This window comes from Ornithodoros turicata, chromosome 2 (genome assembly GCF_037126465.1).
Source record: "Ornithodoros turicata isolate Travis chromosome 2, ASM3712646v1, whole genome shotgun sequence".
Classification (NCBI taxonomy): Eukaryota; Metazoa; Arthropoda; class Arachnida; order Ixodida; family Argasidae; genus Ornithodoros; species Ornithodoros turicata.
In genome coordinates this window covers 6,103,502-6,117,884 of record NC_088202.1, presented here as the reverse complement: position 1 = coordinate 6,117,884, position 14,383 = coordinate 6,103,502, and the positions used below count along the sequence as shown (strand labels likewise).

The window sequence follows — 14,383 nt, the reverse complement described above, 5'->3', positions numbered from 1 at the left end:
TATTGCGGTATCGTGGGACTGTTCCCATGTCTACGTATTTCACCCATAGTTTTGATTAAAAACACGGGTTTCTGTACCGTAATGGGATACAGTTTGACTGTCGATCTTCATCACGATATCCTGGGACTGTTCCCATGTCTACGTATTTCACCCATAGTTTTGATTAAAAACACGGGTTTCTGTACCGTAATGGGATACTGCGGGTCTGTCAATCTGGATTACGATATTGTTGGACTATTTCAGTGTCTATGAGTATTACCCATGCTTTTCATTCAAAATGCGGGTTTCTGCAGTATAACGGGACACTGTGGGACTATCTATCTGGTTTAGGATATTGTGGGACTACTCCCACAATAGTCCCATGCGTGCGGATATTACCCATGCCTTCATTAAGTATTTTTAATTTCACATTAATTTAATTTCAGGAATTTCTGCACTGTAATGGGATACTGTGATCCAGATCGACAGTCCCATAATATCCCATTTTAGTGCAGAAACTCTCATTTTGAATTAAAAGCATGGGTAATACCCGTAGACATGGAAATAGTCCCACACTATCGTGATCCAAATTGACAAACCCACAGAATCCTAGTACAGCGCAAAAACCCGCGTTTTTAATTAAAAGCACGGGGAATACCCGTAGACGTGGGAATAGCCCCACAATATTGTAATCAGGACTGACAGCCCCAGAGTATCCCATTACAGTGCAGAAACCCGCGTTTTTAATGAAAACCATGGGTAGAATCCGTAGACATGGGAATAGTCCCGCAATACCGCTATCCAGATTGACAGTCCCACAGTATCCCATTAGTGGAAAAACCCGTGTTTTTAATGAAAAGCACGGGCAATACCCATAGACGTGCTTATAGTCCCAGGATATCGTAATCAAGATTACCAGTCCCAAAGTATCACATTACAGTGCAGAAACGCATATATTTACTGAAAAGCATGGGTAACATACGATAACATGGGAATAGTCCCACAATATCCTAAACAAGATAGAAAATCCAGCAGTATCCCGTAATACTGCAGAAACCTGCAAAGACACGGAAATAGTCCCACAATATCGTAATCCAGATTGACAGACTCGCAGTATGCCACTACAGTGCAAATAACCACGTTTTTAATAGAAAGGAAGTGGAATACCCGTAGACATGCATATAGTCCCAGGATATCGTAATCAAGATCGTCAGTCCCACAGTATCCCATTATGGTGCAGAAACCCGCATATTTAATGAAAAGCAGAGGTAATACCCGCACACATGAGAATAGTCCCACAATATCGTAAGTGAGGTGGACAGTCCCACCGTATCCCATTACGGTACAGAAACCCGTATTTTTAACGAAAACCATGGGTAAAATCCGTAGACATGGGAATAGTCCCACAATACCACAATCCAGATTGACAGTCCCACAGTATCCCATTATGGTGCAGAAACCCGCATTATTAATGAATAGCATGTGCAATACCCGTATACATGGGAATTGTCTCAAAATACTCTAACCAAGATTGACAGTCCCGCAGTATCTCATTAGTGCGAAAACCCATGTTTTTAATGAAAAGCACTGAGAATACCCATAGACATGCTTATTGTCCCAGGACATTGTAATCAATATTGACAGTCCCACAGTATCCCGTTATGGTGCAGAAACCCACAATATTAGTGAAAAGCATGTGCAGTATGCATACACATGGAAATTGTCCCAAAATAGACAAAAAAGTCATGGCACACACACTCAGTCACTTGGATTAAATTGCATGAGAAACTGATTAAATTATGTGAAATTAGGATTAAAAATAATGAAAGGAGGATTAATTCCGATGGCAAATGGATTAAATGTCATGGTATAAGGATTAAAATGTACGACAAGAGGATTAATAACGCCGGAAAAAGCTGTAGTACAGGGTGTTCAAAATTAATCTTTCACGAGCGCTACGCAAACACAGCGATGACACGAAACCGGATGATAACTTTACGCTACTTGTGTAAGAAACAGGTGCTGCTAATTATGTAGCACTCGTTTCTTACTCAAGGAACGGAAAAATAGCAGCCAGTTTTCTTTTGTTCGCCTATTTATAAAGTGCTAGTGAAAGCTTAATTTTGCACACCCTGTAGGCAGTGAAATAGTGCCACAATCTCGTAATCCAGACTGACGGACACGCAGTATTCTATTACAGTGCAAGGAACCGCGTTTTTAGTGGAAAGCGGGGGGAATATCCATATACATGGATATAGTTCCAGTATAGCATAATCTAGATCGACAGTCCCGCAGTATCCCATTACGAAGCAAAAGCCCACACATTTTATGAAAAGCATCGGTAATACCCTGACACATGGGTGTGGTCCCACAATATCGTACTCAAGGTTGACGGTCCCACAGTATCACATTACGGTACAGAAACCCGTATTTTGAATGAAAAGCATGCGTAATACCCGTAGACATGGAAATAGTGCCAGGATATGGTAATCGATATTCACAGTCCAACACTGTCCCACTATAGTACAGTAACCCGCAATTTGAACCCGTAGACATGGGTATAGTTGCAGAATATCGTAATCCAGATAGACTGTCCCATAGTATCCCATTAAGGTGCAGAAACCCGCATATTTAATGAAAAGCAGAGGTAATACCCGCACACATGAGAATAGTCCCACAATATCGTAAGTGAGGTTGACAGTCCCACCGTATCCCATTACGGTACAGAAACCCGTATTTTTAACGAAAACCATGGGTAAAATCCGTAGACATGGGAATAGTCCCACAATACCACAATCCAGATTGACCGTCCCCATAGCTGGGCGGCCTCACTCATGAGGACCCTCATGAGGACGCCTCACCCTCACCTCACGACGATGAGGTGAGGGTGAGTGAGGCCAGACCACGCTGAAAGTTCCTCATGAGGACAGTCGTGAGGCATTGTCCCTCATGAGGCCCACCGTGAGGGACCTCATGAGGCCAGTCGTCGTGAGGCCATCAATATGTGAGGGTACAACGTATTCCGTGAGGAGCCTCACGGTTGAGGCCGTGAGGCCCTTTGTGAGGAACCTCGCGGTTGAGGGCATGAGGTCCTTTGTGAGGAACCTCACGGATGAGGCCGTGAGGCCTTTCGTGAGGAACCTCACGGATGAGGTCATGGGTCCATTCGTGAAGAGCCTCACGGATGAAGGGGAAGCCACTGTATCCCCTCGCTTGGAGAAGGTGTGCGTCAGATGACATCACTCTGCGCGAAGGGCCAATGGAAATTCGAAGATCTTCGAGGATCGCCATGTTCCGTTCTTAGGTTTCATTCCTCCACATACAGGGTGGTCCACCAACCATGATAGAAATTCATAGTAAAAGACGTTGGCCCGGGATGAACATGCGGTCAAGGGATTTTTTTTTCTGCCAATAACTTCGTGCCTGCCACATATTGGTATAATAACTATACACAATAACTGCCACATATTGGTAACATTTTTATTTCATTTTAATTTACGGAAAGTTAATTTCTTGAATTGAATTCCGAAATTTTCCAAGGCAACCTGTCGTTTTCTTTGCGGAAATGGGTTCCCCGTGGTCATTTTTCTCAGTATAGCACATAATCCCACTCGTAATGCAATGGCAATTGCCGAAATAAATTCGTCGAAAATTCGTGGAGATGAGCCCTTGGCTCCGCCTCTTTTTTGACGGCTCTAAGTTTGAGCGCAAAGCTGCGAAGAAAGGAGGTTACATTGACACGCCACACGAGGGGGGAAAGGGTTACAAGCCTTTCCCACGGAACAACACCCGCGCTGAGTGCGGGAATCAGAGCTATGTTATCAAACATGAGGTCACCCAACGTGTTGACAGGTAGGGAAGGAAATACATTTTTGGTACGTTTTGCACTCCGGTCTCAGTGAATGCAGTGAACGAGTAAACGGCAGCGATGGCAAGCACCGTGTATTCCAACCAAGAAAAAACAAGGATGATCATTGCTCTGGGGTCTGCAGGTAGGGACTATGACAGAGCAGTCCTCAAATACAGTGAAATGCTTTCAGGAACTAGGGTGGTGAGCTCTTGTACCATAAGGCGTGCATTTGTGAGACTGTCCACAACAGGAAGTTTCCATTCAGGTACCCAGAGCCGGTCCCACCCAATCTCTGCCAGTGAGTCGACACAAACAGACCAGGCACTGAAAGAAGTAGGAGATGATCTCCACGTAAAGTCTGCGCACCCTGGCAAAGTGAGTACAGACATCAAAGTCAAGTGTGCTGAGGATACTACACAAGCACAAATTCCACCCATACCACGTGAGCCTTCATCAACATTTCCAGCCGGGCGACAACCAGAAACGGCTGGATTTCAGTAACTCGATCCGATGTCGGACCCAGGAAAGCAGAAACTTTGTGAACAGGGTCATTTGGGCTGATGAGGCCCACTTCTGCCATAGCGCTCAAGTGAATCGACACAACGCGCATTATTGGAGCCAAACAAACCCACACTGGCTACGGGACTTGAAGCATCAGTACGAGTGGGGATTGAATGTATGGGCCGGGATTTATAACGGAGCCATTATTGGGCCAATCTTTTTCACGGGACCCCAAAATGCCAACCGCTACTGTAGCGAAATTTTAGATGCCGTGTTCAGCTTTATTGATGACGTGCCTCTTGCTGAACAGACCCGCGTGCGGTTTCAGCACGATGGGGCTCCACCTCACAGCGCGTGGCGTGCAGTACAGCTGCTCCGTCACATGTTCCGGGAGAAGTGGGCTGGCCGATTTGGTCCAGTGTCATGGCCCGCCAGGTCTCCTGACTTAACGCCGATGGACTTTTACCTCTGGGGTCGCATCAAAGACGAAGTATACAAAAGCGAACCACGATCGCCGGCTGACCAGCAGGGGAAAATCATTGCTTTCTGCTCGTCGCTTTCCAGATCCGAAATAAAAAGGACCGTGGAAGATACAATTCGGAGAGCCCACCTGTGCATTGCAGCAGATGGCGACGCTTCGAACACTTTTACGCTAATGATAACCTAATCAAAGTACACAGGAGGTGTGTCGAATGTGAAGAAATCCGTAGCATGTTGAAACAAACGAATTGAAAAAAGAAGAGAGCTGACAGGCGTTCGCGCATACAACTCTCTCTCTCTTTCACACACATACACAGGTTCATGACAATAAGGTGGTGTAGAAAAACTACGAGACCGCTATCAGCGGTCAGAGTGAAAACGGCCGCATACGCACCCAAAAGCAAACAAACTCACTGAGCAAAACACGAATAAAGGAAAAAGAGCGCGACCCTGAAACTGACGTGGGCAAAGCTGATACCTGGCAGCGGAACTCTTCTGTGGGTTGGGTTTGTAGCCCTTTCCCCCTCGTGTGGCGTGTCAATGTAACCTCCTTTCTTCGCAGCTTTGCGCTCTAACTTAGAGCCATCAAAAAAGAGGGGGTACCAAGGGCTCTCATTTCCACGATTTTCGGCGAATTTATTTCGGCAATTGCCATTGCATTAGGAGTGGGGGTTATGCGCTATACTGAGTAAAATGACGACGGGGAACCGCAAAGAATACGTTAGATTGCCTTGGAAAATTTCGGAGTTCAATTCAAGGAATTAACTTTCCGTCAATTAAAATGAAATAAAAATATTACCAATATGTGACAAAAGTTACTGGCAGAAAAAAATCCCTTCACCGCATGTCTCTCCAGGGCCTACGTTTTATACTATGAATTTCTATCAGGGTTGGTGGACCACCCTGTATGAAGGCTACCATGAAGAATCTCACTTCAAAGGGGCATGCGACTTTTTCATTAGTGACCTTACAGACAAGTCATGACTCTCTTAGTCTACAGATAAGTCATGACTCGCGGTCACATTATGCTGTTGCATAAGATAAAACCCCGAGAATAGGGAACACGATTTCGAAGTCGTGTTTTGAGCGCCACACTACCTCTTGTGGATTCGTTTTTCTGCCTGTTCACTGGAATAGCAGCCTCGTTTGGGGAGGCCCTGTACCGCGTTTTCGAAAGCGCGTGCAGCTGCTTTCCCCCGCTAATTTCGATTGATTGCAACTGGACACACGCGTGCTGTGTCGTGCCAAAGGTGCCATGTGCAGTGTTTTGGTATTTTCTTTTTAAACAAACGTTACCGCTGCTGGGAATGTAACGAGGCTTTCTTTTAATTTTGACATCTCTTGTTCTTAACAGCATAAAGCTGAATATAAAGCAGCCTTTACCGGGCTCCCCAAAGTCTGTGCGACAGCAATAATGAAGGAAGTACTAAGGAAGGAACTAACAAAGCAGAGCAATCAAATAACAATAAAAAAGATCTATGATGAAAAACCCGAGACTGGGGAAGAGACGAAAAACAGACGTTGAAATTGAGAGTTTGTGTGCGTCGTCTGTTTTTCGTCTTTTCCCCAGTCTTGGGTTTTTCATCATGGACTTGTAAGAATTTTCAAAATCTTTTTTTGTCTCCTCAAAACGACGCCAGGAAAACTGGAATCCCCGCGACTGTAGCGCGCCTTTGAAATGTAAAAGAAGGAGAAGAAAAAAACAACAATAAAAAGGCACGACCTGATTGCAGGTGCGATTAAGTACTATCGTTGTGCCCAAACACTTCAGCTGTGAGCGCATCCTCCGATTCTGGCAGCAGCGTCATACGGTTCTGAGAATCGAGTACAGGATCTCTTCAAGCACTATTCCATCACCCGATCATTTCCGTAACGGTACATCTGCACTGTAGTATATCGGGCTCCACTTTACTGATACCAAACACTAACGTTAAACCTCACTGTGACAGTAACAACTGTCGGCACATTTATCCAAGCACAGCACGAAACCCTGTAAACAGTTTAATGCCGCGCAGTATCATTAGTACCAACTACCGACACAGTAGATAAACGCCGACGTCTCATGTGAACATGACGGAAAGTTCTTTTGAGGCTCACGTACGTGTCTCCTAGTGACCTGAACACACATGAGGCCATGTGGGCCCTCATCAGGCGAATGTACGTGAGGCGCCGTGAGGACATGAGGGTCCTCATGAGGTGAGGGCACGTGAGGATGAGGACTCCTGAGGCCATGAGAGCCCTCATGAGGTGAGGACAAGTGAGGATGAGGACCCTCATGAGGTGAAGATACGTGAGGCCATGAGGGTCGTGAATAGCCTCATGAGGTGAAGGCATGTGAGGATGACGATGGTGAGGCCTTTCGGGATCCCGATGCCCTGAAGTGAGGTTCGTGAGGGAAAAATTGGAAATGGAATGTGAGGGTGAGGGCGACTGAGGTTAAGTTACTGGTGAGGAAAATTTGGTGAGGGTGAGTGAGGCTGATAAAGTCCGTGCTTCGTGAGGTGAGGATGAGTGAGGCCGCAGGAAAATGCCCACCTATGACCGTCCCACAGTATCCCATTATGGTGCAGAAACCCGCATTATTAATGAATAGCATGTGCAATACCCGTATACGTGGGAATTGTCCCAAAATACAAAAAAAGTCACGTAGCCCACACATAGTCACGTAGATTAAATTGCATGAGAAATGGATTAAATTATGTGAAATTAGGATTAAAATTAATGAAAGGAGGATTAATTCCGATGGTAAATGGATTAAATGTCATGGAATAAGGATTAAAATGTACGACAAGAGGATTAATATCGGCGGGAAAAGCTGTAGTAACGCCATACAGAATAGCACATCAACCAGGTCATGACTGATAACCGGCAGAAAGTGATGTAATACAGGACAAGGCGTACCTCATTTATGCACACTGTTAGGCGGCAGTATTAAACGTCTGATCATTGACGTGCATCATACGTTTGTTTGCTTAGCTTTCATTCCGGCGTTCGTGTATGTCTCGAACATCTTGGAAATCCACGAAACGAAATCACCTTTTGCCCACGCCAGCTGTACAACGGTCAGACGGGTCGGCGCCTCAGAGGAACGCACGCGAGCGAATCAACCGGTTAAATGAGCCTCAGCCAATCACGAAGCCATAGAAAAGTAATAGCCGGAATTTGGCGGGAAATGCCAGCGGCGACACTATTTTCGTGGCGGCGAAACTCGCTTACTGTGCCTCCTCTGGTTGTATCCTCTTCGCGGCGGCATTGTCCTGTGCAGGAACTCCACCGCAGCGCAAGAGCGTTTGAGAGCGCGGGCTGACCGGCGGTGCAGGTCAGGAGAGAATCCCATTTCTCCTCACTCTCTTGTTTCTCCTCACTCAAGCAAAGGGGAAGCAGTCGGGAAAATGTTGGCGATATCCGCCAGTTCTTAGCCAACGGTCCCATTGCTTCTCCCGGTCGGCTGTGCTGCTTGGGTTGCATGCCAGCGCTGCCTTGCGTGGATGTTGGGGCGAGCTGGGGTGGAGACGCTGAGGCCCTGCTAGACGAGCACCCCCTCTCGATGGGGACTCGGCAAGCACGCACGGATCACCTACTAGTTACCTACTCTGCAGACATTTCAGCGATAAGAAAATCAGTATGCCAGTAAAAATATCAGTGTGCCCTTGGAGTATTTGCATCCACACAACCACATTACCAAATCTTCCCTCACCACCATGAAACAAAATAAAAATGTCTGTGATAACATATATCATAATGAACAGAACGCTCAGAGCATACATGGGTGAGCCTACAGCGTTTGCATACGCCTCAAAATTATTCCATAATATTGTGCCCCTCAAGCTCGCCCTTCCAGAAACCGGCATTTAGATAAAGCGTGGCAGATAACGCACACACGCGGTTACTACACAGCAGGTGATCCATCCTACTACACCGAATCTCCGAAGCTCATGCTGTCGAGAGGAGGCGCTCGTGTACCATGGCCCTACAGTCTCCACCCCAGCATCGACACAAGGCGGCGCTGGCATGCAAGCAAGCCACGCGCTCCCGTATTAGTCCCTGCAAATCACAAACGGCAGCCGATGCAAACTTGTAGCTGAATTTCAGTGTCTACGTATAACTTAGCAAGAAATCTGAAATTCTCGAAACACATGGGAAATATATGTTCTAAGGCTATAGAAGAAAGCTCTGCGCTATCCGAAGAAAACTTATGCTAGCACCGATAACCGTGAAGTTAAATGCATACAAAACACTAGTTAGACCAGTATTGGAATATGCATCTGTGGTCTGGGACACATACGCTAAAGTTGATATCACAAAAATAGAGAAAGTTCAACGCATGGCGCTACGTTGCATTTATAATAATTGCCGTAGGACGCAGTCTGTCTCAGAGCTATTAAACATATCTGGTCTTTCACTCCTGGAATATAGAAGGAAAGAGCATAGGTTAAGGGTTTTACATATATAACATAATCGAAGGTTCCTCTTAGATCCCGAGCGCTGCATTACGCAGTGGCATCGTCGTCCTGTGCGGCAGTCTCGTTCGCACGAGCTGACACCTTTTCAGTGCAAAACAGATGTGTTTACACGATCTTTTTTGTCTTTCCAGAACCGTTATGGAATGGAACGCCTTGTCGGAGAATTATTTCCAGCTTAATTTTGTCAACTTAAGTTTGTGTCTTGCATGCACAAGCACCTGCATATGTATTGCGCTAAAGTGTCCTTTTTAGAAGTCAAGACAGGCTGATGTTCATTTTTTGGAAGACACGTTTATTATGTAATTTTTTTTCGAACAATTGGTACGCAAGACATCACCACTTCTGCTTGGTGGGATGTAACAAACGCCGAGAGTAGCGTACGTACCAAGGCACACACGACGCTTGATCCCAACAACACAGAAGAACTGAATAAGTACAATCACCGTAGAAGGCAAATCTTAGCATCCACAGGCTCGTGAACAGCCAACTCAAGCTGATATCCAACAGGGTTGTCAAACATGGCTGCCCAAATGGCAAGCAAAAAAACAATAAAAATCAAGCGCTTCGTGCCGTGTTGTAGGTTTTATGTTGGATCACACTACAACCAGCAATGGGGAGCGTGTCGCCTCTGCGCTGAAACTCCTAATTCATTATCTCAAAATAAAGTCGTTGTTTGATGTTTTATGGAAAGTATCGGAAGGGGTGGCGGTACTCGAGAAAGTGTCTGCCGGTGGGAATTTGTAACGCTAGTAGCTTTTCCGCTATCAATTTAAAATCTAGCAGAATCGCTCCTCCGCTCCTGAAAAAATGAAGCGAATGATTCAACACTGCTTTATGTATTTACCATTTCGTCTGCAGAGCCATGGTTTCATGTTATCTTCGCGTGTCGATTGCTGGCGTCCCTGAGATAAATTTCGTGATAATTTTGGACTGATGTGTGTTGCACTACGTTTTCCAGGATCAACCCGTAAGACTGGTTCTGAAGAAGAGGCCACTGCAGGGGGCACCTCAGATGCTACAGTTAAGCTTAGACGGCGAGAGATTGTACGCTACCACGTCACTTTATGCAGCTTGGGACACGATATTCTACCCAGATATGATACAGTGAGTGACTTACCTTATTGCATAGACAGCCACGCCGACCCCAAAAATGTAACATGCGATTACTGACACTCGTGAGTATCGCGCGAAGTATAATGCAAGCGCAAACCTTACAAGAGCACGACGAATTACAAAGACCGCTTGATTACCTTGCCCCTTGGCACCAGGTACACTCATGGTTTCACGTCAACCGTCTGAGTGAGAATATGATGCACTGGTAGAACGTAGCGACTGAACAGTAGTGCACAAACGCTAGACATGCAAATGCTCGAAAAGAAACTAAAAACAATGAAAAAGACTTCTTTGCCTCTTTGTCCCTCTGCGTCGTTATCATTGCCAAAAATTTCCTACCCTCCCTCACAAAAAATCTGATTTAAATTTCCGCAGCTTTTGCGTCTATAGCACGGTATTTCTCAAATTCAAGATGTATTTGTCCTACGATCGGCGTACATAGGGTTGTCAATCGGGATATCCCGAATACCGAAGTCCCGGGATCCCGGCCAATCGTTGACGTCCCGGGATTTCTTCCGGAAAATCCCTGGATTTCGTGAGACTGACAGGAAAATCAAACACTTGTAGGCCATCAGTCACAGACTCACTCCTTCGTAAGGAAATGGCACTTTTTATGACTGGAGGTGGCAGAGGACAGCTGCCTGCACGCGCGTTCAGATATTTGCTGACTGTTGTTTCTTCTAGCACAGGAGCTGAACGGACCTTCAGTTCGGCAGCCGTTATTGGCAAAAAAAGTTCACTCCGAACTCGGAGACACCACCCTCGACGTTCTGTGCTTTCTCGGGTTGCGTGTTAATCATCGTACAATGTGATAAGCACGCAACGACGGTGTTGGAAACCGTTTAGTGTTTCGTTTCTTTCCTTTCGTTTTTGTTGTTGTTGTTGTTGCTGTTCTTCATTCAAGCGGAATGTTACACCGTTTGAGAGAATTATAAAGTAATATTTCTTGCTACTTCAACCCAAGCAGCACAATGTACTGAAAGTCGAGTGCAATAGGGGTGTGCGTTATGTGTCTTATCAGTGACTTCGTTCTTTCATCATTATCAATGTTGTTTAGTTTCAGGAGTCTGTTCGGGGTCTTCGACCTACCCGTCCACCCCTATTGCACTCGACTTTCAGTACATTGTGCTGCTTTGGAAGTGTAGCGGGACTCGCCTTCTTTTCACGCGCAACAGTGAATTGCAGATGACTAAAAAAGGAGTGGCATTATCATAGCAGGAAAAAAGTGTAACCATTTCGCCGTCACTGGTTACGCTGCAATTTTCGAGTGCTTTCCTTCAAGAAAAGGTAGAGTTGACAAAGCGCACGTGAACTGCGCACAACACGCCGATAGAGTCACTTGAGCTGGGTAAATTGACTTGGAAGTAGAGCGCTGCACGACCCGTGGGACTTGCAGGTGACCCTCACGTTGTTGCGGCTGGCAGGTCTAGGTTTTTGGTGTCGTGCGGGTAGCGGGTCGGGTGCGGGCGTCATTGATGACGGCGGAGCGGGCAGCGGGTCAAGTGCGCTCAACTCATTTTACAAAAAACACCATTAGAAAGTACACAGAGTTGCTCAATTACTTACACGACTGTACTGCAGTCGCTCAAAATATGACGTTAAACGTCGCTGACAAGAGCGGAGCAAACGCTCACACCATTACGGTGCAACAGCGCCTGTATGTCCTTCTTTGTCCATGTCGCGCTACGTATCGTCATGCACAAACCAACACACGTTTGCACCTTTTTACCCCCTGCGCTGATGTCGAACAAGACATCATACACACAAACACATCTAATCACGAGACATAAAATAGGGAGTATACTCTCAGTTTACTCGTCAACGTTCATCGCGTTGCGGGTAGCGGGTCGGATATGGGTGGGCATTCCGAAAAAATATGCGGTCTGCGGACGGATGCGGGTCTGAATTTGTAACGGGACGCGGGTTGCGTGTCGGGTGCGGATCTGAACATGCGTGTACGGGTCCGTTGCGGGTTAGATAATTCTGACCCGCGCAGTACTATACTCGGAAGCACCATCTGAACTCGTCCCAATCCCGAAATCCCGCCCCGGGATCCCGGAATTGACACCGAAAAATCCCGAAATTCCAGGACTGCAAAAATGACTTGGGATTGACAACTCTAGGCATACATAATCATTGAGGTGCAACCTTGTGTACAGCACTGTGCACACTTAACAGTAACACGACCTCCGTACAATCGATGGCCCCAGTAGAAAGTGCGCAATAGTTCCCGACAATGCAAGTTGCAAACATGAAGGTCAGGTTTCGACTTACATGTTTACTACTGCGAACCCTTGCGCACTTTCTATTGGGGCCACCGATTGTACGGAGGTCGTGTTAGTGTTAAGTGTGCACAGTGCTGTACTAGTAGGTATTGATTACGACATTGACTATGATGTGTCCGAGATCCCGTACGTGTATCTCGCAGCATACAGGTATGCGGACGCGGTGGAGACAGGTTTGCGGAACCCGCGCTGCGAGCGGTGTACATTTTAGCGCTGCACCCTAGCAGCGGGCGGAAGCGGTCTTGTCCACAGACGATACCACACCCGTCCACCCCTTGAACGAGTGAGCGAGTCCGCTGCCGCCCGCAGCTGCGCTGGAGGCTGGAAGAAAAGGTGCATTGCTCGCGCGTTCCGTAAACTTTTGTTGGGATCTGTACGATTTCCCCCTTGACAGGAGTGCAGGAACATTGGCATCTACGGTAAGATAGCTCTGTGTTATCGGATATTGCCATACATATCTTCCAGACTAAAATATTGTGAAAGTAACAGAAGCTCGTAAGTGGTCGCATCTTGCAGCTTGTATTTTATTCAGGTGTTATAGCATGTTTTTCACTACTCTTTCCTGGAAATTTTGTGTTCGAAAAGTCATGTCAGTGTCAGGTGATAGAGACATCAAGCAGATACCTTTGCAGAGATTTTGACTATTCTTAAAGAGCTTTCCCAAATTATAATTGTGACATGAGTGCTTTTGTTTCGTTTTTTGTTTTCAGGAAGGGAGCCATGCTGATGCAAATTAATGTGAATACGAAGACAGGCGGATTGGATGTGAATCGAAACTGCCTCGTAGACTTCGGTGCAGAACCGGAAGGACCAGTGCTCGCCCATGAAATACGTTTCCCTGGCGGCGATTCAACGTCAGATGTATGGATTTAAGAACGAAGCATCATTACGCATTGTTCCAACTTATAAGAAAATGACTGTATAATAACTCTCTCAGAGCGAATACAAAAATCATTTGACACGAACTGCAAAAATATCTGCGTCAAAACGATGTCCAGCTCTGAGCTGCCAACGAGATGTTGTGCAATATCATAGCTAGAGAACGGATGTCCAAGCACAAACGGACTTCGTTTTAGCCACCTATAATGGGCAATAAAAGTGTCAAATAGGCACATTTACTGCTCACATTAGGAACGTCTACGGTGTATTCAAAATGTGAGCAACGGCAGAATAAATACTAGGGATGGGCGAACCGAATCCTCGAGTCCTAGGCAGGGATTGGAGATTTGGGGACCCGAATCCCAGTGCCAAAAACGCTCAATCGACTCTTCCGAATCTACTAACCACGTTTGTTTCTGTCTTCTTTAAATTGGCGCCACCGGTGTCCGCCGAAAGCCTGGTTGGCCGGCCTGCCACGGGGCTCGCAAAAACCACAGCATAAAGCTCTGACATTACAAGTTTAGAAGTAACATGGTTTTGCTTTTAACTGTTTCTTATATATTTGGAAAGAATTCAGCCTCGAGCGTTTATGTACTTCCCGTGGCCGATGAACAACATGTTAAATAAATTACACTTAAGAAGAACTATATGGATATGTTTTCTTCTGAAAACAAACTGTTAATTAATTTGTTGTTCATAAAACAAAGGTATCAAATTCTCCTTCAAAACACTTTTCGGTAGAAGTGTCTTTCTCCTGGCTGTTTGGACTCTTTATTAAGAAATGATTCGAAATATTCGAGATTCTTAAGATTCGTGAATCCGCAGAACCTTCC

At 45.9% G+C, this 14,383-nt stretch overlaps 1 protein-coding gene across 1 annotated transcript in view; it reads left to right on the top strand.

The window, feature by feature from the left end:
* The window catches only part of LOC135383041 (methanethiol oxidase-like), a 65,995-nt gene extending 51,812 nt beyond the window's left edge, over positions 1–14,183 (top strand). The window contains exons 8-9 of the mRNA XM_064612681.1: positions 10,232–10,377; positions 13,382–14,183. Of these exons, the coding sequence (XP_064468751.1) occupies positions 10,232–10,377; positions 13,382–13,544 (309 nt within the window). The 3' untranslated portion in view covers positions 13,545–14,183. The remainder of the gene's footprint in view (positions 1–10,231; positions 10,378–13,381) is intronic.
* Positions 14,184–14,383: the final 200 nt, after the last annotated feature.